The 26,723-nt window shown below is 37.0% G+C and overlaps 1 protein-coding gene across 5 annotated transcripts in view; it reads right to left on the reverse strand.

The window, feature by feature from the left end:
- Nucleotides 1–299: 299 nt before the first annotated feature.
- gabrg1 (gamma-aminobutyric acid type A receptor subunit gamma1) overlaps nt 300–26,723 on the reverse strand; it is a 145,874-nt gene continuing 119,450 nt past the window's right edge. For 4 of the 5 annotated variants that reach the window (XM_059989130.1, XM_059989129.1, XM_059989131.1 and 1 more), the window contains 2 exons: nt 26,106–26,311; nt 300–12,799 (listed from right to left, as the gene is read on the reverse strand). In XM_059989130.1, the coding sequence (XP_059845113.1) occupies nt 12,524–12,799; nt 26,106–26,311 (482 nt within the window). In that variant the 3' untranslated portion in view covers nt 300–12,523. The remainder of the gene's footprint in view (nt 12,800–26,105; nt 26,312–26,723) is intronic. The other variant, XR_009515652.1, reaches the window with a different exon arrangement.

Raw genomic sequence — 26,723 nt, forward strand, 5'->3', positions numbered from 1 at the left:
ACGCTGCCTCCCATTCTGTTAAGTTTGACTGGATTCTTCTGGTTTATAGGCAATGTATGTTTATAATTTGTATAAGCAAATCTTAGCTGTGTAACTTGGCACTAATACTACCAAAACAAATATTTGTGGACATCTCTTATTTTCAGCTGATCAATACTAACATTACTATTGCTTGACAACAGGGCTCTGAAATCCATGAAACAAACTGAATGTTCCTCCATGCTCATCAGCAAAAAAGAAATGCATCACTGATCCAAACAAATTTAAAATAGTTGTTTTCCATTTTAAAAATGCCCAGGCACCATGAATAAGATTGGTTTTTATTCACTTTCACAGATTAAAATGAACCATTTTGCCTACACAATGAATCAGGGATCAATTGCAAATAGTAAATCAGCTTGTTTAATACTGGGGTTTGAAATAAAATGTACATGCAGCAAACGTCTTCCAGCACATTGTGCATGGATCTGCATTTTGTATACAAGTTCTCTTATAGTACTGTTCAGCCCTGATCAAACATAACTTCAGCTGGTGTCATCATTCCTTTTTCATGCAATATTGTTTACCCGTAAAATACTTAACTAAACAATATTGGATTCTGCAGCTGTTATTATACACAGAAGCAAGGTTTGCAGGCACCAGTTTGTTATTATTCACAGTGTAACCAGTTAGATTTCAGCAGATTAGAATACATAGGTATGCTAAAGAAGACAACACAGAACATTAAATTTCACATGCAATTGCCACAAAAATGAAGTTATTGCATTTCCTTTTTCACTATGTTAAACCTTGGGCTTTCTGGAAATGCTACACTTACTGTAGAAACAAATGTTGATGTTTTCTACAGACCCATTTACAACAGGGTACCATTGAAAAAGTTATGACCAGTATCCATGATGACAGGAAGGATATTGTCATGACATGATACTACAGTAAAAAGCAGAGGGCAAAGTTGATAATTACATTGCAAGGATTGCTGCCAATTTCACCACTCTAAGTTATATCCATCTTCTGCTGTTGCATCAGATTTGTACTTAAAAGGCCCTTCTTAAATGCAGACAGAGTTTTAACCAGAATTAATATTCACATGTTAACTAAAAGACAAAACAAAGACATGTACCAGTAATTTACTGAAACTGCTTTGTCAGAATAATAACCTTGAGATTTTTCTTAGGAAATCCAGTGATGAATGTTATTGAAACTGCATACCATGGTCTGTGCTCTTTGTTATATTGAACAGTTTTGGTTGCTGCATTAAATTAATATCAAAATTATGCCCAGTATTATTCCCAGGATTAAATAAAATTACATTGTTGAAACAGACTCTTCAGCCAAGCAAGTCAATGTAAGTATTTTTGTTTCACATGTGCTGCATACTTGATCCTTTTTTATCTCACACTATTTGCATATCTTTCTTCTGTTTGTCCTTTCTTCCTCAGTAATCATCTGCCTGTCCTGTATGTCTTTTGCCTCCAGTAATTTCCAGATTCAGAATATTCTTTGGAGAATCTTATTGGGTTCACACAAATATCAATCGTGGAACACATAGTGCCACATATCTGTGGAGGAAAAATAAAAATGCCTGTAGAAATAAGTCACAATCACCCTAAAAAGCAAGACACGAGTTTTACTGAGGCCCACAGTCCTTGCTTCTTTCTATGAGCTAATTATGTTGTGTCATCTAACAACTGAAGATGTAGACTTAACCTTGAATGTTTTGCAAAAGTGTCAGCTTGTGTCCAACTCAAAGTGGTGGTGACATTCTTCTAATGAAAGTATAGATACAGTCTAAACTTGCTGCAAAAATGTAAGCCTTGCCAAATGCAGTCTGTGACCATCTTGTTATGTTTGAGTTGATGCCAAAAGAAATCCTTGACAAATATTCAGTTTACTTCTTCAATGTCTAATTATTTATTGGTGATATCAAAATATTTGTTAAAATGAGTATTTCTTTTTCTCTTTGACTTATCTTTCTCCATAAACCATTCTTTGTTTCCTTGGTTCTTTCCTGCTTTGTATCTGATTTGCCGTTGAATGAAGTACTCTACCTCATCTGGTTCGGACCTATGATGCTCATTAATAATTCTCCAGTCTGACACACATCACACTAGCTAGCATTGATTACTGGTGCACCAATGTACAAATTCAAAATGTACATTTAAATGTTGAAACTAACTGTGAGAGGGTAAGCAATAGTTGTGTTTGTAGAGGTCCTTTGGGAGAGATTTGCTGTTTGGTTTCCTTATTGACCATACAATAAATCTATGGGTGTGGAAGTCTAGTCATTAACACACAGAATTTGGCTTGGTTTGTGGTTCCAAAAAAGTGTGTGGGAAAGTGAATAATGCCTGGTATGCAATCTCTCTCTAAGCACTTTATTTCTATTGGCATTGATGGTTAATGAAAGGATGCATTTTCATTACAGAAAAATTATGAAGCTTGATATGAGCTTAATTATCATGGGTAAACTCTGCAGTCTGACCCAGACATAGCTTTAATCTTCACTACTTTTTGTATCTTGATCTCAGTCTCTGAGACCTCCCTCAACCTCCAATTCTCTTATCATTGGTTGTGATGTCATAAGCATCTAAGTACGAATGATCTTGAGTTCTGTCCCTAAATCTCTGTTATCACTTAACACTTATTAAATCTATATTTTATTCTCATATTCATTCCTGTATCACATGTTGTCAATATTAGAGAATTTAGAGATGTTCTTGTGCTAAAGGTGCTAAGCATATGCAAGTTATTGATGTTGCTGCTCATGACAATAGCACATGATGTAAATTCCACTATGGAATCTCAATGTAAGTTACATTTAGTTTCTGATGCATTCTGGAGCTTTCATGTAAATCACAAACTGGATTGAAATTTAAAGAGAAACCCGAACTACAGGATACTAGTCATCACCATTAATCCTCACAACTGGGCAAATAATAAGTAACACACAACACCATCAAAACATCCTTCACAGACAGTGTCTGCTATATCCTATGCCATGAACAACCAATGGTAAACTAACAAGTTCATCATTTGCATATTATTAAAATTAAATGTAAATGAGCCATAGACACAATGAGGATGAATGCCCTACTAATGATATTGCATTATGGCAAGATATGTCACATTTGCATTTAGTGGCAATACGCTAACTGCAATCTTTACATGTGAGTTTAGACTTTCGCTACAAATAGCAAAAAAGTAAGTGACTACCACAGAGCATTTGATATTAAAAGATTAAAATACATTGGAATCACATGAATTGAAAAAGAATGATGTGATAGTACTGCTGAAGAGTAAATGTCAACTACATTTTCACATGGTTATCAGTGAAAAAATGAAACAGTATTCTATTTGATATATTTTTGTTTGTTTCAAGCTCAATGCATGTAGCCTTTTTGATCAAAGCTTTACATTTTCAGTTCTGAAGACTGATGCATGAAATCCTGGAAATGAACCTCTGCACTGGCATCTCTTTTCTCAATGGCAGCACTGCAAGTCAAGGCCCAATGACAAACCTTGAACTTTCAACAACAGTTACAGAAAACTACTTATGCTAGCTCTGATAGGAAGATCAGCCATTTTGTGATAAGTTTGCAAAAATATTTCTAAGTCATTTTAGTCTTTTTTTGAAAGCATTGTATATAAGAATATTTTTCTAAACGAGTAAAACCACCTTGTTAACAGTTTCACTTGCTAAAAAGGTCACAGGGTGAATGCTAACAAAAATATTGATATTCAGCAAAGGGAATCAGAGACATTTGCAATCACTTTTCTGTGAAAGGATATTACATCTGTAGTCTCTGTGGTTGATATGTATTGCGATTGTGAAGCAAGATTACAACAAGACTATTCCATACCAGTTTTCACAATTACCAAGTTCTACTTAAGTGATTAATGTTGTCGAACTGTTTTTAATGGCTGTAATGACACTATATATCTATCATTTGTATTTACATTTTCATATAGCTTCTCCATATTTTTGATTAGTGTTAAGATCAAGTATCACTGCCTTATCAGAGCTAGAATAAGACTATAGATTTTATATTTCGACTAGCATTATGATATTTACTATAGATTGGTGCAAAGCAAATCATTTTCTTAATCCATCATTGAGTATAATAAATTAATTTAGTATCATAATTAATCTTAAATCCACATATATCTTTGGAAAGGTTTACATGCTGAGTTTCCCTCAATCTTGTCTTTCTGTGGCAGAGACTCCTTTCAGCCAAGAGGGGCAAAAAGAAAGGGTTTTCTCAGCCTTCACCAAAGGCAATCGTACATCAAACACTCTTTAAAAATGTAATTTCCCATCTTTCCCTGTGAAACTAATGTTACATCGGAACAAGAAAGTAATGAGGCTGTCTCAGATATTTTATTGTAATGCACTGCAGCATACAAATAATGAACTGCGATTAATTACAGAAAGAAGGCCAGGCTTTCTATAGATTTCTTTAGTAATGAAGGGCAATAGCTCTTATGTCAGGTAAACCAACTAATTAACTCATAATTGACTGATAACTTTTAAAAAAGCATGATAAAAATACATGCAAAGCAGCTTCCTGGACATTTTTTTCCCATCAGTACCATACATTGATCTTTCTTAAAGGTGGAATTGAAAACATGATTTAATTTTCATAGTTTTCAGAAATAAGAGGGAATTGAGTTTCAGGATTTTTTCTGTGAGATGAGAGTTGTTTGTCACAGGTTCTGTGTGAGGTAAAAACTTCAAGTAGTGAAGAATCGAGGAGGAGCAGCAGAACCATCCAATTGGAATTGAGATTCCAAAGTGGAATGTGATTTAACCTTCAGCAAGAAGGGAAAACCTCTTGTAAACATATATTTAAAAAGAAGCAAGAATTTTTAAAATGAAGCATAAGTCTGGAAAAATGGAACAATTATGGTTGTGGTTGAGTATGTCTGTGTGATATTTTTAATGCCATACCTAGTGGCTATCATCACACCACATTTACACTGTTCACTTCAATAGTAATGATTGCTATGATAAAATTAAAAATATTTCAAATTTGGGAATAGTTTGAGCTTAAATTCCACTAATATTTCTTCACTGAAAATATTTTCTACAATATAAATGTAGAGTAATCAGAAAATATTATGATTAAATTGTTATTGAATTAAGATTTCATCAACTTATTAATCACCTATTTGTGAAGTATAGTCAAATCTGACTATTGGCTGTGTTGGATTATTGTGACAATGAAACAAGACAACATTCTAATTTACTAAGAGTGAACCTGCATTTACACAGACCATGGTATCATATCCTTCAACATAAAGCCAAAATTTTATAATAACAAACATTTCAAAATCAGGAGATAGAAATTCATTCACTACAATATGCAGTGAATGAATTGGGCTGATCATGCTTCACTGTGAAGCACTGCCAAAGTATCTCCTTTGTTCAATGTGCTTTCTGTTTTTGCATCAGATTACTGCAGTACTGATTGCCAACTCCAGCCCTGGACTCAGCATGGTATCGAAACATACTGAGCAAAGGGACTAGACATACTTGATGGCTAAACAGTCAGATTCTCACCAAACATGGCTGGTACTATTCCATTCATTTAGTTGGGTTAGCAACCTTCATTTAAAAACTAAGTTAAAAGGTCAAGTTTTGGTTAAGTATTTTGCTTATTTTTGTTATTTTACCAGGTATATGTTTGATTTAATTTACAGGAATCTGCTATGTTTAATTAAAATAATCAAAAATATATATTTTAAAACATTATGTTTGATTATTTTATTTCATTTTAATGTTATTTCAGTGTCTCTGAATATCAGAAATATTTTAAATAGTTAAAGTTATATTTGATGGCAGTGACCTTTTCGTGCCCTCTCCACAAAATCAGAAAGGCCTTCACATGGTTTATTTCTTTTGAGTTCCATTGCAAGAATACACAGCTATAAGGTTAGCTGAAGAGTTGGGAGGGATGGTGGGTGATAGGCGGGTGATTGTGGCAGAGGTGCTTGTAACATGAACTGGCCCACTATGTAACCCAGTTGAAGACTTCTGAAATACAGTTGCATTAACTTCAACAGAAACAAATTTCAAAAGTACAGTTTGACATGTGTAGACTACCATATTGATCTTTCATTACATACAACAAAACAAAAGTTTTCACCAGAACTGTCATGCTGTGAGAAGTTTGATGTAAAATCTTACAAACATCAGATGAATAATGAGCTAATTTATTTTTGATGTTATTGAAGTGTGGGATGTTGGCCAAGACACTAGCAGAACTCTCTGCTCTATAAATATTGCAAAATAATTTTTTGCTTTCTTTTCTTGAACTAAATTTCCATCTTTGCCCACACACAGTGCAATAGGAGCCTTTTTTTGTAGAAGAAAGTCATCTCAAACTATAGGATCATTTGATCCAAGAAAATTCCCTCTTAGGAAGGAAGTCTCAGTGGCATGTATTGTGAATTATCTAACATTCCAATATCGGTGCATACATTCAGGAAAATTAGAAAGAACAGCTTAAAATGAGAAAGTTCTTCTAAATGACCCATATCAATAGTGACATATTAATATTGCTGCTTTATAACAATACACACCGGTTAAATTTCTATTCAGTTCACTGAACAATTCAGCAGTCCATCAATTGTTTGTAACCTTGTTTTAAAACATCCCTCACAGGAGGCAAAAAAAATACATATAGACACACAAATAGGTAAGAGTACTACATATTTTCTAATTATAGTTAGGTTAGGCTTTCCTTTAAAAAAGTCTACCTACACAGCATCATTTTTTGGTCTAACATTCCTAAATCAATAGACAATAGGATTTCCATTTGAGAGAATCAGTAAACTACCAGTTACATTTCATAGTTAGGTCATGCAATAAGACAGAATACAATGCAGATATCAAATAGAACACAGAACATCATTTACAATGTAAAATTACTGAATACCTCGATCATTTTAATGGTAACAACAACTAGATAGTTAAGACAGTAGTAAAATAGTAGAATTCTAATGCATAGTTAATTAAGCATGAGAAGGGATTTCACTCATTCAAATTATCTGGATGGATATTGGAAACATATACCATTTCACCCTGCACTCATTAAAACATTTTATGTAGCATTTTTCAAAGGTGGCAATGTAGTGCTTCTTGATTGTACTTTTACTTCATTCTTAAATAACATGAAGGTGAGAATTAAATCTGAAGTTTTTCTGGTTTTGTATTTTTTCCAGGATGTTTGAAATAGCTCTAAATAATCCAGCTTTAATTATGGCAATGAGTATGTCACAACTTTTTTCTGTGCACCCTCATAAATCCATGTACTTTGACATTTAGTTAAATAATACTAATGAAGAAGAAAAGTTACAAATCTGACCCTCAAAACTACAGACTTAGACCATTTGTGAATAAGATATATAATGGGAAACTGAGTGTGACCATCAAGGATAGCCGCTGGATCGTGTAATGACTAGAAATGCTTTCACAGGCAAGAATGCAATATTACAATTGCCATAAATGACTGAAGTAAGCAAAATCAGAAAAGCCTCTCATCTTCATCTTAATACTACTTTTCTTTTCAGTTCAGCAGCCATCTTAGCTCTGCTTTGGCTTTTCTTTCATTCATTGTCTCTAAGGTACTACAACCAAATTCTAATATATTATCAGAATATATTTAATAGAATGGCAGAGCAGACTCGATGGTCTGGAGGGCCTACTTTATCTCCTGTGTCTTATGGTCTTATATGTGTAAAGGAGTGATCACAGTGCCCTGTTCTTAAAACCTGTTTTTTTTTTATTATACAGGGTCTTCTTTTGAGCTTTATTGATAGTATTTCATTGTAATTTTATCTATTGTGTTTTGCAAGTCAGTGTAAGATCAGTTGCAATCCTTCATGTGGTGAATTCCTTACATGCATTAGATAGCATCTTCCCCTTTCAAATCAATGCTGACTTCCTTCAAGCAGATTACTGTTTTAAAAATGATTCCACCTTACTCATTCAAAATCAGTTCCATTACTGTCCTTGAAACAAAGTAATAATAATGGGTCAGGTGTTCTTCATTTTATCAGCTTTTCTAAGTACAGGCACCACCTTCCGATCGAAGATTACCTTTCCAATGCCTATGGATTTTCATAAAGTGATTATTGGTGCTTTATAAATCTTATCATTGCCTTTCCCTGCACGGTGAAGTATTATTTATAATACATAATTCTGCTTTTCACCTGTCAATTGATCTACAATTTCTCTATCTGATATAAAGCTAATTAATTTTGCTTGGGATATCTTTAGAATGACAAAATATACAGTTGTTTTTCAATTGAGTAATTAGTCATAAGTCTTAGCCACAGTTCTTAGTTTTGGGGCTGTTTGCATCTATAATGGTGTACATAATGGAATTATGCACCCCATTATGGAAAATTATTATGCAAGTTACAGATAATTTTTTGTGCTGAGACTTAGATTCCCAGTCTTCTGCTTAGTTCTCTGAACAGTGTTTTAATAACTTGTTTACAATTTCCTTTTAACATCCTCTTATTTTCTTGGAATTAGTCAGATAAGCAGCTTCACCTTTCACACTTTAGGATTTGTACAGGCTAATTATGTTTCTCATTTTAAGTGTGATAGCACAGTTGGTTGTCTTGTATTTGATATTTTATATCAATGTATCCACATTGATAATTGATCTCAACTTAGCTGAGCAGTACAACATCTTAATGATATGAAGATTTATTATTTGTAGTAAATTAATTGGGAAGTAATGAGAAAATTGATCAAATGTTCCTTGACATATTGAAAGCAAAGGTCGTTTTCAGCTTCTTCAGAATTATACTTCATAGAGTTGTTTTCCTTGAAAAAGCTAATTCAAGCTATTGTATATGAGGGCAGAGTCTCCGTTTCATGATATTCATTAGGGGGAGGAATTCAGTATTCGAATGACTCATAATTTAAATGTATTATACATTTAATGAGTCTTCGCAACTTTCAGTGCTGATATACTGACTTAGCAGAGATATTTTTGAAATCTACACATTTCTTACCTTTTATTAGGGTTCTATTCATTTCAGAAAAGCAAGTAAACATTCACAGTCCAAGAAAAAAACAAATTTAGCCAACTTAAAAAAATTGAATCTCAATTGTAATGAACTCACTATACTTCAAAATAATAATTCTTTACAGCTTAGAAACTATTACTGTCACAATGTTTGAATTTAACTCTGAGGTACTTGCATTTTGTACGACTCCCTCTTTCTATCTTTCCTCCCAACTTTTAGCTGTTCATGGAAATCTATTGCCTGTAAATTAGGTTATCAAGTTGGGCATTAAAACTAAGTGGATTAAGCAGTTATTTCTGCATCTATACATTGAAGTCAGACTGGAAAAAATATGCAACTTTTATTTAAAATGGTGGGTATCAAAATGTAAACTGTTAGATTTCTCAACTTAAAGTACAGTGTCCAGGAAATGAGGGCACCTGCTTCCCAATGACCTAGTTTAGTCCTGAGTTATAAGTCCAAGGATTTTGATATCACCAGCCTTGCTAATAAAAGAAGGTAACTGCCTGAGAGATAACTATCTGAGGAGTATCATCTGGAAGAATCACCTGAACTCTGCAGTTATTCCATCATCACACATCAGAAATAAGAAGAGAATTAGATAGAATATCTCCTGCAAAAGGAACACAGCCAACTCAGGATGGAACCGATTTGTTGATGTGCAAAGGTTTGCCTGCAAATAAGCAGAGATGCAGACAGAGACAATGCTTCAGATAATCCAATCACCAAACAAATTGATCATCACCATAAGGCAAAATATTACCTGCTTTGCTTTCCTCAAGGAGCCTCACTCCAATTTAACCACATTCAAATTTCTCCCACCTCAATAAACTGACTTTTGTCTTAAGAAATCATGTTTGAGTACCCAAGATCTCAGCGTGTTTAAGTACTTTGATGAATATAGACATTCCACTGTCACTTAATCAGGTATTAAATTATTCCCTTTCCAGTTCTGATTCAACTAGATGACCAAAACTTGTTAATGAAATGGTTGAATTCCGTAAGACTCAGAAAGCTAACTGAATTCTACAACTGCCTCTTCAGGAAACATACATTCCTTTTCTGGTTTCCTCCCTCTCTAAAGGACATGCCAATCAGCTGAGCATGAATGCATGAAGACATCATATTTAAACCAAATGAACTACAACTCTAAACCTAAACTGACATGATTAAAACAGTAAGAAATCAATCAATATCCTCTTCTTGAAGCTTCCTCTTTGCAAATTACCCCACATCCACTGAGCAACTCAGCAGCTGCAGACCAGGAACCTGTAAAAAAAAGTCTAAAGCAATCATGACGTTATGGGTTATGGGTATTGTAAATCAATCACCACAACTTCAAAATAGTATTTATCAAGTATTTAGGTAAATGTTCCCATTTCAGCTTCAGCAGAGAGAATTTCTTAATCAGTCATTTTGCTGGAAGAATGGAACACTGATTTGTGCCACGAGTAACCGATTAACTTTAACTAAGTTAAAAGAAGAAATAAATCTATCTTTCTAGTTCTATGATTGTGGTTTGAGTTCTGCTTCCTTTGCGTATTTTAGCAAAGTACTTGTATTAGGTCAAGCTATTGTGCATATATTTAAAATATATTTGGCTTTATGATAAGTTTAGCGATGGGTAAATCAGGAGCTCCATGAATACATGTGAACTGGCAGCGCTCATTAATCAGATACCATTTTTGCTTAATTCTCAATAAAATAACTCATACCATTTTCTGATGTTATGAATGCTCAAGCAAAGATGAAACCTGGAAGAAACTAAAAAGCTGGTGATAAAACTTGTATAGTAAAATATAACATTTGTTGTATAAAATTCTAATGACACTTATCCTATTGTCAAAGCTCAGCATGTACTGCATGTTGGTTGAAATGTCCATATTAATGATTATGAAAAATCAGTAACTTAATTTTTGGATCTTATATTGAGTTTAAATAGCAAATGGGGCTATACTGTATAAATGTAATATTATTTAATCTGGGAGTTTTGGTTAACAGAGAAATAATTTGCTTTAATCCACGCTGTGTGTATATTTTATACCAAAAGAAAACATGCTTTAATTTATTATTGCTTACTTTCTTTAGTTTGACAACCAGAAATGAACAATACCAGAGATCTTATTAGATATAAAAAGCCAATATCCACTTTGTGTTGTGCCTCTAGATATTGTTCTTTAATTGAGGTTATGGTAATAATTGAAGATATTTAATTTTCTGTAGTTGTTTTCATTTCATTCCAAAATTAAACTGTTACTTTCATCTGCAGCATTGCCTTTATGGTTACCAACCACAGAATGGGTTAGAGCATGGCTGAATAACATGATGAGCAGTATTTCTTGTGCCCTTTATAAATGGAATTTTCCAAAGCTTCTAAACCGGAGGAAATTATTATGTTATAAGACCTAACATCTTTATTAGTGATCTATAATACAGTTTGCATTGATAGAAAGTTGAAACAGCTTTATATTGATGCAAAGTGCATATGCTAATTGAATTGTGAATTCACTCTAATGAAAGACTGGCAGCGTATCTCTGGGCTAAGAAAAAATAGGTGCTTATCAAGAGATATATTCCTTTAAGAATCTTAGCACGTTAAAATGGCTGCTGCCTTTGTATCACAACTTGCTGACCAAGATCACATTGATGTTAAGTGCACTTAGTCTTTATGAAATGCAAACATGATCAGAAAATCATGATAACATCACATCATTAATGACCTAAGTTAACTGTTACATTGAATTTTATATTTCTTATGTGAATAGCTTATTTGAAATCACATAGATTATTCAGAACTTTCGATTCCGCAGGTACTGAGCAGGATTACTAATATGACAATACATCATCAGTAAAAACATCCCTGCACACTACAGAAAAAAAGTCTCGGTTTAAAAGAACAGCTGCTTTTATAGTTTTGATCAAAAACACCACAATCTTTCCTAAACTACAATAAATAAAATAGCAGAAAATTGGCTTGAAAGCGGATAACATTTTGTGATACAGCTTAGATTAGATTTAATTCCATTTCATATTCAAAACTTAATGTTCATTTAAGAATGATTGATTGGATTCTCTGCGGATTTGTCCTTGATAACTGATTGTGTTGATATTGCCCAAGATGCAATGTGGGTCATCTATCAATCAGCTGTCTGCCATATGACAAAAATGCATGTGTTAAAATGAATATAAATGTTTGTATTTTATCAAATGTACATTTTGAAAAATATCAATATTTGAAAATGTGCATGATTTATGTATATGGCACAAGAATTCAAAGTAAGTTGCATACTTAGCAGCATGTCAACTAATTCAAATATAATAATGATAAAAATTGATTTTTTTCACATTATTTTTCTTCTTAGGAAAGTGTGAAATAGTATTTCATTTTTATGACTTCAACACAATTAAACAATGTATAGGCTAAAATTCTACCACTGCCGATTTATTCATCCTCTGCTTATGCTACTGAATGTTATTTTTACAGGTAAAGATATGCAATCCAATAAACCAGATTGAACAGACCAAATGCTGTCGGGAAGAATATTCTAGAGTAGGAATCAATTTTGGTAACACGGATGTGTATTCGGCCCTGCCTCCATGCTCCTGTACGGCATTCCTCGAAGCAGCAGAAGAAACTGCTACAGTCTTTGCCATCCAAGCACTCATAGCCGTAGTCATCATGTTCTTGTAGATGTGCGATGTTGTTCACCTGAATTAATGTTGATCCTGGTCGAACATTAATAGCAGGTGATTTCTGCAAATATATCACAAAGAATGTATTAATTGATCTTGTTTTATTTTAGCAAGATTTTGAATTCTGTAGTGGTTAATATACTGTAGCAGAGACTAAATTCATATTTGGAAGAGGACCTGTATGTATTTGAATTGCAGGTCATCTGGCATCAGTCCCAATCTTTTATTCATAGATAAACCCCTACTAAATGATGGGATGACCTTTACAACCATGCATTACAAAAGTGAATGACAAATTTATGGAAAAAGTGTGATTTATTTATATTGGTTGCAGTAATTTGTCAAAGTCATTAGGGACTTACATTTCTGAGAGTATGAACAGCTTGGATTACAGTACATTAATATTCTGTCACACTTGAAATTTCTTTTTAAATCTTGTCATCTAATCATGATAGTAAAATGTTTAAACCTCTATCATTTTTTTTACTTCATTTGCCAGACCTTGCTTCTCTGATGTTTAATATTGGCAATTTAAACAACAGGCAACTTTTTTTTACCAGTCTGCTCTGTTAATCTTTATTAAAAGACCACTGGGAGATGAAGATATATGAATAATTGAAAATCTCCAGATGCTGGAAATCCAAGCAACACAAACAAAATATTGGAGGAACTCAGCAGGTCAGGCAAGATCTATGAAAAAGAGTACAGTCAATGTTTTAGGCAGAGACCCTTCATCAGGACTGGAGGAAAAAGGATGAGGAACCAGTGTTAGAAGGTGGGAGGGGGGAGGAAGAAACACAAGGGGATAGGTGAAACCAGGAGAGGAATGGTGAAATAAAGGGTTGGGAAGTTGCTTGGTGAAAGAAGTACAAGGCTGGAGAAGAGGCAATCTAATAGGAGAGAAGAGAAAGCCATGGAAGGGGGAAAAGGGGAGGAGCACCAGATGAAGGAGATGGACAGGCAACAAGATAGGGTGAGAGAGGGAAAAGGGGATTGGGGATTAGAGAAGGAGGCGGGCGGGGTGGGGGGCATTAATGGAAGTTCAGGAGATCAATGTTCATGCAATTAGGTTGCAGATGGAATATAAGGTGATGCTCCTCTGAACTGAGTGTAGCCTGATTACGACATTAGAGGAAGCCGTAGATGGATAATATTGGAATGGGAATGGGGAGTGGAATTAAAATGGGTAGCCACTGGAAGATCCTACTTTTTCTGGAGAATGAAGCATATGTGCTCAGTGAAAATACGTCGGATCTCACTGATATACAAGAGACTGCACCAGGAGCACCGGATACAATGGATGCCGCAATAGACTCACAAGTAAAGAGTCGCCTCACCTGGAAGGACTGCTTGGGGCCCTGAATGGTAGTGAGGGAGGAGGTGCAGGGGCAGGTGTAGCACTTATTCTGCTTGCAAGGTTAAGTGCCAGGAGGGAGATCAGTGGGGAGGGCTGAATGAACAAGGGAGTCGAATAGGGAGCAATCTCTGTGGAAAGCAGAAAGTGGGGAGAGGGAAAGATGTGCTTGGTGGTGGTATCCTGTTGGAGATGGTGGAAGTTACAGAGAATTATGTGCTGGACACAGAGGCTGCGGTGGGGTGGTAGGTGATGAAGATATATGAACTCTTTGCTACAGTTAATGGTGGTAAAATACTTTTACATATCATTAATACTGTTTTTTAATATTTCACTGATACTGAAATTATCAGTTGTAAAGTTCTTGGAACAGCTTTATGTAATCATGCTTCCCCTGTGTAATCATCGGCACATCTATTTAATATATTGCAAGTTCTTATGGCTGCTAGCATCTAGCTTTCAAAAACAACACAAGCTGCAATCTTACAACTACAAGGGGAATTTTCTGCTTAATGATTGGGGAAGAATGGAAGATTCTTCACAAGAGTTCAAGCATGAAGCAGTGAGTGCTCCCAAAGTAACAAACAAGATGCTAAATGAACCCAGCAGGTCAAGCAGCATCTGAAGAGGGAAATGGATAGTAAATGTTTCAAGTCAAGATCTTCATCAGAATTGAAATATATTAAGAGTGATAGTATAAACAAATGTAGCAAAAGCTGGCAACTATAGGTGGATCCAGGTGAGGAATGGTGATAAGACAGAGGAGAAGGGAAAAGGGAAACAGGGATAAAGGCTGGGAAGTAATAAGTGGAGGCAACAAATGGTTGCAGATGATGGAATTATGATGGGACAGGAAGGTGGAGCATTGAATAAGGAAAGTGGGCTGAGTAGATAGGGACTTTGTAGGGAGGATAACTACAATAAGGGGTCATTCCTAGACTACAAGGAAAATGCCTTTTTGCAAAGATGTCATAAAGTTATATCTACCTACCCATGGGAGAGGGTTATTAGGCAGGTAATGGTAATATTAAATATCTGCCATTTGGGAAATCTGTGATGATTATAAATTTCCTTGCCTGTTCTGTATAAATGAAAATAAGAAACAGCAACAGGAATAGGTCAATGGGTTCTTGAGGTTACTTGATAATATCACAAACAAGAGAAAATCTGCAGATGCTGAAAATCCAAGCAACACACACACAAACTCAGCAGGCCAGGTGGCATCCATAGAAAAAAGTACAGACAAAGTTCCGGGCCAAGACACATCATCAGGACTGGAGAAAAAATAATCAGGAGTCGGAGTAGGAAGGTGGGGGTAGGGAGGAAGAATATCATGGCCGACTCAGCCCTACCCTCCACTACACTTCCCTGCTTTCTCGCCATGACTGCCTCCAAAACTCGCTAAGGAAGACAATTTTAGTGATTTACAAACATCAGAGAAAATACATTTTTCCTCGTCTCTGTCTTAAATGGGTGTGCCCACGAGAAAAAAAAATTCCCTCACAGCATCGACACTGCTAGTCCCTTTCATAATCTTATATAGTTTAATAACATTACATCTCATTCTGCTATATGCCAATGAATATGGTCCAATCTCAAATGACACTTCAGGAAAATAGTGCAAGAATGTTTTCAGTGTGTTTTACAATTGTTATGAGTGATGAACAAACCTGATGGACAATGGGGTAAAGAGTTAACCATCCCCGCCCCCGAGAACCACAAACTATTACTGTTGCTATGCTGACCATTAGAAAGAGACGAAAAACAGGCAAGAACATCGGCGACAGGTAAGAGAGAGGGGGAAATTGCTGATTAACCGTATTGTGACTCCTTTTTGAATTATTTACTGTTTTGCTGCAAGGACAATAGTTTGCTGATAAACATTCCTCGGTGGACTGAAGGAGCGGCCTTATTTGATGGACACAGTCATTCAGGAGTGATGGATAGCTGAGTCCCCGTGAGAGGGATAAAAGACAGTTCTGGAGAGACACCCTCCAGACACGCCAGTGGACACTGATTGAGTGTTGGAACCCACAAGAAAGGTGGGGGCTTTGAAGACTGAATCAGGAGGTCGGTCAGTAAGGCTATCAGTGTTAAAGCAGGGCCAGTGGGGACTTGTGTGTGTGTCCACTCATGCCAGAGTGACGAGTCCACCATAGAAAAACAGTCTAGCAGAAGGATGGAGAGGTCATAACTGAATGACCACACTGATATGATGGATTAATAAAGCAAAGGAAGGTTTGCCTGACTGTAACTGTTACATCTCGCTCACTCTCTCTCTCTCTCTCTCTCTCTCGCTCTCTCTCTCTCTCTCTCTCTCTATCTCCAACGATTACAATACAACAACCATAACTACATCAGCACTCATAAACTGAACTGAACTTTATACTTTTCTATGACAACTTATTTACCCCTAGACATCAATAGAACTCTTTTATTATTGATTATTATTATTCCTACACTTTTAGGTTTATTACTGCTAACTGGTTTTATATGTATATTTGCATTATTGATATGGTTTTGCTTATTTTTATTAATAAACACCTTTAGTAAAGTACCACCAGACTCCAACAAATTCCTCTTTCTCTGCTGGTTAGACACCCAGTTACAGCGTACGTAACAAATTGGGGGCTCGTTCGGGATTTGATTACTACATTAGGGGGCCATTGAATCGGGATAAAAGTCCCTTATCTGATCTGGTTGTGAGATTAACCAGATGGGAAACCAGCAGAGATGGACATTGTCAAATTTTTAAAAGACCCGACTGCGGGGGCATTAGAAATTGCCAGGAAGGCAGACTTGGTGACTGTTGCGAAACAATTAGATCTCCCAGTGGTGAAATCATTGATGAGAAAGGTGGATATACAGAGAGAAATAGCTATGCATTATGTATCTAAGGGTGTGTTCACACCAGATGAATTGAACCTGTTCCCTGAGAGGAAACTAGCCAAGGGGGAGGTTCAGTTAGAGATAGAAAAATTAAAGTTGGCTGAGAAAGAGAAAGAGAGGCAGCATGAACTTCAGATGAGGCAGCTGGAAGCAGAGGAGGAAGAAAGGAAGGCTGAAAGGGAGAAGGAAGAAGCTGAATGGCAGATGGAGGAAAAGGAGAAAGAGAGGCAGCATATGCTGGAAATAGAGAAGTTAAAGATACAGCAGGGAACAGACCGGGCGGCAGACCCAAATGAGGGGTTCAAGATTAGTCAGGAGATCCAGTTGGTACCTCCATTTGAGGAGGTGGATGCCGATAAGTTCTTCCTCCATTTTGAGAAAGTGGCTGTGAATCAGAACTGGCCTGAGAGAAAATGGGCTGTTCTGGTACAAAGCGTACTTAGGGGGAAGGCTCAGCAAGCGTATTCGGTATTGTTCATGGATGAGTCTAGGAATTATGAGCAAGTAAAGAGGGCTGTACTGAGGAGTTACGAGTTGGTGCCAGAGGCATACCGACAGAAGTTCCGGAACTTGAGAAAGCTGTGGAACCACACATATTTAGAGTTTGTCCATGAGATGCAAATATATTGTGAGCGTTGGTGCACCTCAAAAGGGGTTGATGAAGATTATGATAACCTGTTACAGTTAATAATGATAGAGCAGTTCAAAAGTTGTATCCCTGAGAGTATGAAGACGTACTTGGATGAGAAGGAGACAGTGACTCTGTCTGTGACTGCCAAGTTAGCAGACGAGTATGCCTTAACCCACAAGTCAAAGTTTTCCTCAAATAAGAGTTACCAGAGAGGCAGTAAGGACAGTAGAGAAAACCCACTGGCTAAGGCAGAGAATAAGCCGGGAGCTAGTGGAAAAGGTGAGGAGGAAGAGGAAAAGCAGGCTGGCAGGAAGGTTCCTAGGAAGGGACCTGTTATAATTGTGGGAAAGCTGGTCATACAGCATCTAAGTGTTTTGCTTCGAAGAAGGAGACAAGAAAAGGGAAAACGGCAGTCCCGATGGGTTGCATTGAGTTGGTCAGCAGATCAATGGGGAAGGCAAAGATAGATAGAGCCCAAGGGGGGAGTGAGAAACTTAATTCGGAAGGGACGGTGTCTGTGAAGGAAGGAGAAACCCCAGTTCCAGTGTGGACCTGGAGAGATACTGGGGCTGGTCAGTCATTGTTTTTAAGGAAGGTGTTAGATTTTGGTTCTGAGACCCAGACTGGGGAGGCTGTGTTAAGAGGTATCGGAAAAGGGACCAAGGCCATACACAGGATATTTTTGAAATGTGACCTGGTATCTGGACCAGTCGAAATAGGGGTGAGGTCAAAATTACCAGTGGACGGTGTGGACATCCTACTTGGTAATGATCTGCCAGGTGGTGACGTGTGTTCAGCAGTGAAGCTGACAAGTAAGCCTATGAGTGCTGAGGACCCGCCCATAGATTCCAAGATTTATCCCGCATGCGCAGTCACTCGCAGCATGTCTAGAAAGGTGGCTGAGAAAGGAGACAGTTTAAAAGAGTCCAGTGTTGATTTGGCGGAGACGTTTTTACTGACACTGTACCAAGAGGGCTTAGAGGGTGGTAAAACGGAGGATAGTGGGGGGAAAGAGAGTAAAGATGAGAAACAGATATGGCAGTTAGAAGGTCCAGGGTTGGACATGGATGATCTGTCTGGCTTGACTGAACTGTTTGCAGTTGAAGAATTTAAATGTGTTCCCGATAATGATGTAAGGGCTGTTCTAGATGAAAAGGATGCCGCTACCTTGAGGAAGTCTGCTGGATTAGCAAATGAAATTGTTTTAACCCACAAGGTTGAGTTTACTCTGAATGGGAGTTGCCCAGAGAGTAACTGGGAGGATCAGGGGAACTTAGGATTTGAAAAGGGGACTGGTATTGAAAGCCTGGAAGAGGTAGATGTCCCGTTTGCATATGTTCAGGGTGTGAAGGGTATGGATGCACAGGGTACTGGACCTAGTATTGAAACTCAGGAAAAGTCTGAGGTATCTGATTTAGTTGAAAAGGAATGCAGTTCTTTTGGGTCAGATGGACTTGCTTCAGTGAAGAAAGGGTTAACATTGGTACCAGTGGAAAGTGAAAATTTTCAGTTGTTTGTGTTAGAAGGTGTGTTAAAAGTTAATGATGAGATGAAAGCTGGTGATGTGAATATTATTGAAGGAGAAGGGAAAGGTGTTGTTCCTAAATTGAATAAAGAAAACTTAAAGTTTGAATTGGATTTAGAAGCTTTGACAAAAGGGAAGGGACCTTTAACTGAACAATGGCTTGTTAACAAGGTGCTTGTGAATCAATTATAGTTTGTTTGGAAATTTAAAGATAAACAACTTGCTGATGTTGTTCAAGTATGTGATTTGGAGAGGCAGAATTTGAAATGTTGTTTTGACCAAGAGGGACCATCTGCCGCTGTTAAACTGAAAACAAATAGAATGAAAGATCCTGAAGATAAAATTAATGACTTGCTTAAAATTAATGAATTGTGTGGAAGTTCAGCAAATGGGCTTAGTTTGGAAAACATTGTGCTAATGTGAAAGGAGTATGTGAAGGCCTATTCCACACTGGTGAGCAAGCTAACCACATGAGAGTTAAGTGGAAAAGGGACAAAGGTTGACCAAATGCCACTTTGAATAACAAGATCTGGTTTTGAGGGAATTTGACAAAGCATGTGAAAGATAAAAACACCATGGAAGATTGATTGTTTGAATGTTAAGTTTAAAAGTAAAATAGAGATTAGTATTTGCATAACTTTTGTAATGTACTACATTATAATCAAACATGTATTGGTTCACGCTTTGTAATAGACACCTAAGCTAAGATCACAACCTTTTAGTATTTTTTTTGGCTAACATGAAAAATAAAAAGTAGGCGGTTATTAAGTTGGAGTCTGTTATTACAGGAACTTGATATTAAAATACAACATCTAAAGGGGAGTGACAATGTAATTGCTGATTGTTTATCTAGATGTTAACTTGAACATGTATCTGTATTATTCTTGTAGTTAAGACAACTTCTGTATTTTGTTAAACTCTGTAAATCAGTCATGTGCTTTATTAGTTAATTTTCCCCCTGGTGAAAATTCCCAGAAGGATGGGGGTGTTATGAGTGATGAAAAGACCTGATGGACAATGGGATACGGAGTTAACCATCCCCCCCCCCGAGAAACACGAACTATTACTGTTGCTATGCTGACCATGAGAAAGAGACGAAAAACAGGCAAGAACATCTGCGACAGAAAAGAAAGAGGGGGAAATTGCTGATTAACCGTATTGTGACTCCTTTTTGAATTATTTACTGTTTTGCTGCAAGGACAATAGTTTGCTGATAAACATTCCTCAGTGGACTGAAGGAGTGGCCTTATTTGATGGACACAGTCATTCAGGAGTGATGGATAGCTGAGTCCCCGTGAGTAGGGATAAAAGACAGGTCTGGAGAGACACCCTCCAGACACGCCAGTGGACACTGATTGAGTGTTGGAACCCACAAGAAAGGTGGGGGCTTCGAAGACTGAATCAGGAGGTCAGTCATTAAGGCTATCAGGGTAAAAGCAGGGCCAGTGGGGTCTTGTGTGTGTGTCCACTCATGCCAGAGTGACGAGTCCACCACAGAAGAATGATCTAGCAGAAGGATGGAGAGATCATAACTGAATGACCACACTGATATGACGGATTAATAAAGCAAAGGAAGGTTTGCCTGACTGTAGCTGTTACATCTCACTCTCTCTCTCTCTCTCTCTCTCTCTCTCTCTCTCTCTCTCTCTCTCTCTCTCTCTCTCTCTCCAATGATTACAATACAACAACCATAACTACATCAGCACTCATGAACTGAACTTTATACTTTTCTATGACAATTTATTTACCCCTAGACATCAATAAAGCTTGTTTATTATTGATTATTATTATTCCTACACTTTTAGATTTATTACTGCTAACTGGTTTTATATGTGTATTTGCATTATCGATATGGTTTTGCTTATTTTTATTAATAAACACCTTTAGTATAGTACCACCAGACTCCAACAAATTCTTCTTTCTCTGCTGGTTAGACACTGAGTTATGGGGTACATAACAGAATAGAGATCTATCCTTCCTCAGATGTGGAGAACAACACTACACACAACACATCAGTTGCTATTTTACAAGTTGCCTCTAAAGTCATATCAAAATATCTCCACACTCCAGCAATAAAAAATCAATTTTTCTTTCTAATTACTTCATATGCATGCAAGCATATTGTATTTCATATGCTACAACCATTAGGTTCCTTTGTAAAAGAACAGTTTGTAATCTCACTCCATTTCAATAATATTTTACTTTTTCATTCTTCCTTCCAAAGTAGATAAGCTCATCTATTTCCACATTCCATCTGCCAACTTCTTGCCCATGCACGTATCCATCCATATCTGTGTGCAGGCTTTTTATGTTCTCCACACAACTGGCAGGCTCACATAGCTTTGTGTCATCAGCCTCTATAGGTTAAGATCCTTCAACCAAGTCATTAATATAAAGTAACATATAGTTGAAACACTGGCATTATTCCAGGTAGCACTCCCCTAGTTTTTAATTGCCAATTCAAAAATGACCCGTAAAGCATAGTAGGGAAAGTTCTCAGGATTATTTTAAGAGATGTGATAACAGAGCACTTAAAAAATATTAATGGATTCAAACTGTCAAAGAAGAACAAAGAAGGAAGTGGGGTTGTCCTTTACAAAGCACAGTTTCAATGGTTGGGGTGGGGGGGGGGAACACATAACTAAAACCTGGTTTTAACAAACGTTTTCAGGTCAGTGAAATGAAAAATCATGCCAGACATAAATGTGGGTTTTGGACCATCTTAGCCATTATATCTTATTGAATTTTTTGAAGAGGTTACGAAGAAAGTTGACGAGGGTAAAGCAGTGGAATTTGTCTATATGGACTTCAGTAAGGCCTTTGACAGGGTTCCACACGGAAGGTTAGTTAGGAAGGTTCAATCGTTAGGTATTAATATTGAAGTAGTAAAATGGATTCAACAGTGGCTAGATGGGAGATGCCAGAGAGTAGTGGTGGATAACTGTTTGTCAGGTTGGAGGCCAGTGACTAGTGGTGTGCCTCAGGGATCTGTATTGGGTCCAATGTTGTTTGTAATATACATTAATGATCTGGATGATGGGGTGGTAAATTGGATTAGTAAGTATGCAGATGATACTAAGATAGGTGTTGTTGTGGATAATGAAGTAGGTTTTCAAAGCTTGCAGAGAGATTTAGGCCAGTTAGAAGAGTGGGCTGAATGATGGCAGATGGAGTTTAATGCTGATAAATGTGAAGTGCTACATTTTGGTAGGAATAATCTAAATAGGACATACACCGTAAATGGTAGGGCATTGAAGAATGCAGTAGAACAGAGTGATCTAGGAATAATGGTGCATAGTTCCCTGAAGGTGGAATCTCATGTGGATAGGGTGGTGAAGAATGCTTTTGGTATGCTGCCCTTTATAAATCAGAGCATTGAGTATAGGAGTTAGGATGTAATGTTAAAATTGTACAAGGCATTTGGAGTATTGTAAGGCCGAATTTGGAGTACTGTGTACAGTTCTGGTCACCAAATTATAGGAAAGATATCAACAAAATAGAGAGAGTACAGAGAAGATTTACCGGAATGTTATCTGGGTTTCAGCACCTAAGTTACAGGGAAAGGCTGAACAAGTTAGATCTTTATTCTTTGGAGCATAGAAGGTTGAGGGGGGACTTGATAGAGGTATTTAAAATAATGAAGGGGATAGATCGAGTTGACGTGGATAGGTTTTTTCCATTGAGAGTAGGGGAGATTCAAACAAGAGGACTTGATTTGAGAGTTGGGGGCAAAAGTTTAAGGGTAGCATGAGGGGGAATTTCTTTACAGAGAGTGGTAGCTGTATGGAAGGAGCTTCTAGTAGAACTGTTAGAGGCAGGTTCGATATTGTCATTTAAAGTAAAATTGGATAGGTACATGGCCAGGAAAGGAATGGAGGGTTATAGGCTGAGTGCGGGCCACTGGGACTAGGTGAGTGTAAGCGTCGGCATGGACTAGAAGGGCCGAGATGTCCTGTTTCCGTGCTGTAATTGTTATATGGTTATATCATTTGGGAGAATTTCTAAGTTGTACTTTTTGGCAGTCACTGCGTCAATGGTCCCGTTTGGAGTTGGAACAAAGACTGGTGCCAGGCTTCTCCTAGAGCAACTCTGAAATGTTTCTGTAGATGCAGAAAAAATAGCTGTTGGCATTACATTTTCTAACAAGGTAAATTTCATAAATATCTTGAATCTATGTTGAGAGCAATGGAACAGAGCAAAATGTCTTGGGAATATTTGTTCAAAATCTTTGAACTTTGTTGCATTGTCAATAGAACACAGGAAATCATTAGGACTGGGATCATATAAACCAAATAGGAGCTTAAATGAGGTCATTTGAATTACCAGTAAAATTAGATTTATGGAGTTGCATTCATAACATTCTACCACACAGAAGTGTCCTGTTGACTCTCTAAATAACAATCAGTGGCCCATATATGCAAATGGTATTTTATTGGGATGATGAGGGAAACTTATTATCAAAGTATGTATAGGTCACCATATACTACCCTGAAATACATTTTCATGCAGGCAATCACAGTAAAGCAAAGAAAAACAGTAGAGTCAATGAAAAAATACACAGAAATAAAGACTGACAAACAACCAATGTGCAAAACTGTGTAAATATAAAAATAATAAAAATGAATAGTAAATAAATAATACTGAAATGTAGGTTAAGTACTAAATTGCACATCTTATTCAAAGATGCTGCAATTCATTGGTACAATACGTTGTTAGATAGCAGCTGAGACAAATATCTGACAAAGGAATCATGAGAAATGCATGGTGCAGAATAGGATACAGACTGCAGACAACTAAATGTCTTTGCTTTCGAGGATAGATAAAAAATTGGGAGATTTGCCATAGCTGCACTGGAATTGGTATGTCTATAGTTTAAAAAAGGTCCTTGATGAGTGTTTCAGCAGCAGGTAAACTAAAGAATAATGGAGTTAAATAAAGCTATAAAGATAAAGATACAGTAGGTGATCTTCCTGATGATGTAGACCAAAGTTCACCTCAGGTCAAAAGTACACAAAACTTCTCAGGGAAAGGAATACAGTCATTGACTAGAACAGAGATTGCAGCAAGGGTTGTCGATATTAGGACCACATAGACTCCATTAGTACTTCATTAGAACTGTCAAATAAATGACATGTTTTGGGCACCATGGTTCAGAGTTCAGAGTTCAATCCCAGCATTCTCTGTTAGGAATCTCTGTACGTCCTCCCCGTGTAATGCGTGGGTTTCCTCTGGGTTCTCTGGTTTCCTCCCACAGTTCGAAGACACACTGGGACGGTTAATTGGTCATTATAAATTGTCTCATGATTAGGTCAGGGTTATATTGGGGCTGTCAGGGGTTGCTGGGGCAAGGTTGCTCGAATGGCTGCGAGGGTCTATTCCATGATGTATCTCTAAAATAAAATGATTGAATCATTTAAATCTGCTCTCTTTTCACCACACCTCTACTAAGTTAGGGTTCCATACAGGTTGCAGGGATTTGAGGAAAGTAAGGCTGAATAACTTGCAGCAATCAGTTTGGAGGCTAATGTAAACAATCTTGAATTTAAGGAATGTCCTCACAATTAAGCATTGCCATTGCTGGAAGAAATGGACAGAAGTGCAAGCATGGCTTATAAGAATAGATTGAGTGAACTCAGCCTTTTCTCCTTGGTGCAAAGGAGGATGAGAGGTGACCGGACAGAGGTGTACAAGATGATGAGAAGTATTGATCATGTGGATAGTCAGAGGCTTTCTCCCAGGGCTGAAATAGTTGCCACAAGAGGACACAGTTTTAATGTGCTGGGGAGTAGGTACAGAGGAGATGTCAGGGGTAAGTTTTTTACTCAGAGAGTGTTGAGTGCGTGGAATGAGCTGCCAGCAACGGTGGAGGAGGCGAAAGTGATAGGGTTTTTTAAGAGGCTTTAAGGTAGGTACATGGAGCTTAGTAAAATACAGGGCCACAGGTAAGCCCAGTAATTTCTGAGGTAGGGACATGTTCGGCACAACTTTGTGGGCCAAAGGGCCTGTATTGTACTGTAGATTTTCTATGTTTCTATGTTTCTAGGTGACGTACCCCAAGGTCCTATTGGTTGTAGAATTTGTAGAACTCAAGTAAGCAATATAAATGTTAATATTAAATAGTAAAAAGATTCATAGCATGCAGGCTTTGGGAATGAAACTGCAATAAAAGGGATTACACTTTCACATGCAACTTCCAGCCTCAATATTAATAGACAGTGTAATAGTATATAATTGATCGTAATTTTCATCACTACAACATTTTAGTTTTGAATCACTTATAATCTACTCCCTCAATCACTGTGGTCACTGCCCCTTGATCAGCTTTCATTTTTGTATTGGATTTCGAGCTGCTTTGGGGAAGGTGGAAGAGGAATGATCCAGTCACACATTAGATGCCTTGTATTAATTTGTGAGCTACATGCCATAGCACAATTTCTCACAAATATTTGACCAATTTCACACTATATCTCAAGAGATGTGATCTCCAATTTATATTTAAGGCCTATTTGAGATACAACAGGAAATCCACATCTTGAAACTCGGAGTTTTTCTGATTGATGACCCTGCTATTACTAATATCCATTGTGTTTGCTAGCAGAAGAATCAATGACTTTCCTGAGCAGGCACAAGAAGAATGGGTTGCTTGAGAAATGAATGTCATCCAGGACTAGAGAGCAACTTATTTTACTTTAATTTCCCTCTTGGCTGGAGAAATGTCTGATGGAACTCAAAATAGATATTTTACACTGATCCAAAGGAAGAGTCAGCTCCTTGTTTGAATATTGAGGCTTGAAACCCCCACTTAAATGATTGGCAAAAGGATATTGCAAAAACATGTCATGCGCTAATATATAATGAGCTCTGAAGTGCATTTCCAAATGACAGTACTTTATGTAACATATTACAACTTGATATTGGATTGAAATTTCATAACAACATATTTTTTTCTCTGGGGAAAGAGAACTTACTGCTGGTTTGGATTGTGGCTTCTTCTTTTTAGTGTTTTTTCTATTGCTGCCAAAATAATGTAGGGTTCCATACTCCATGAGGGCGGCAAAAACAAACAGGAAGCAAACAGACACAAAGAGATCCATAGCAGTCACATAGGACACCTTTGGCAATGATTTTCTGGAAATTGTACTGAGTGTTGTCATAGTGAGAACTGTAGTAATACCTGCGAAACATGGAAAGTATTATTAATTCTATGGAGTACAGAAAGCTTTTGCACTCATTTTACAAAATAAGCTGGTTCTAAGTCAGAAAACAAAATCCATTCAAGTATTTTCAGTGTTCCCTGTTGGTTATCTCAAATCATTCTGCTGTAACTTACCTGCCAACAAATAACCTCAGTTAGCATTGGGGAACACAAGTATGTGAACCCAAGCTGCTGTTATCACAATTGCAATGGCCAGCAGTTGGATATGGAACTTAGAGCATCTGAGCTGGACACAGTCAGCACTCCCTGCCACTCTCAAACAAAATATTAAACTAAAAGAAAACTCACCTGGATGTGACAAAACTCATTCAGCAAGGCAATAAATTAAGGCATCTTAAGAGTACTGCATTACTACATAACTACAAATTAT

Source organism: Hypanus sabinus, chromosome 14, assembly GCF_030144855.1.
Source record: "Hypanus sabinus isolate sHypSab1 chromosome 14, sHypSab1.hap1, whole genome shotgun sequence".
In the NCBI taxonomy this organism is placed as follows: Eukaryota; Metazoa; Chordata; class Chondrichthyes; order Myliobatiformes; family Dasyatidae; genus Hypanus; species Hypanus sabinus.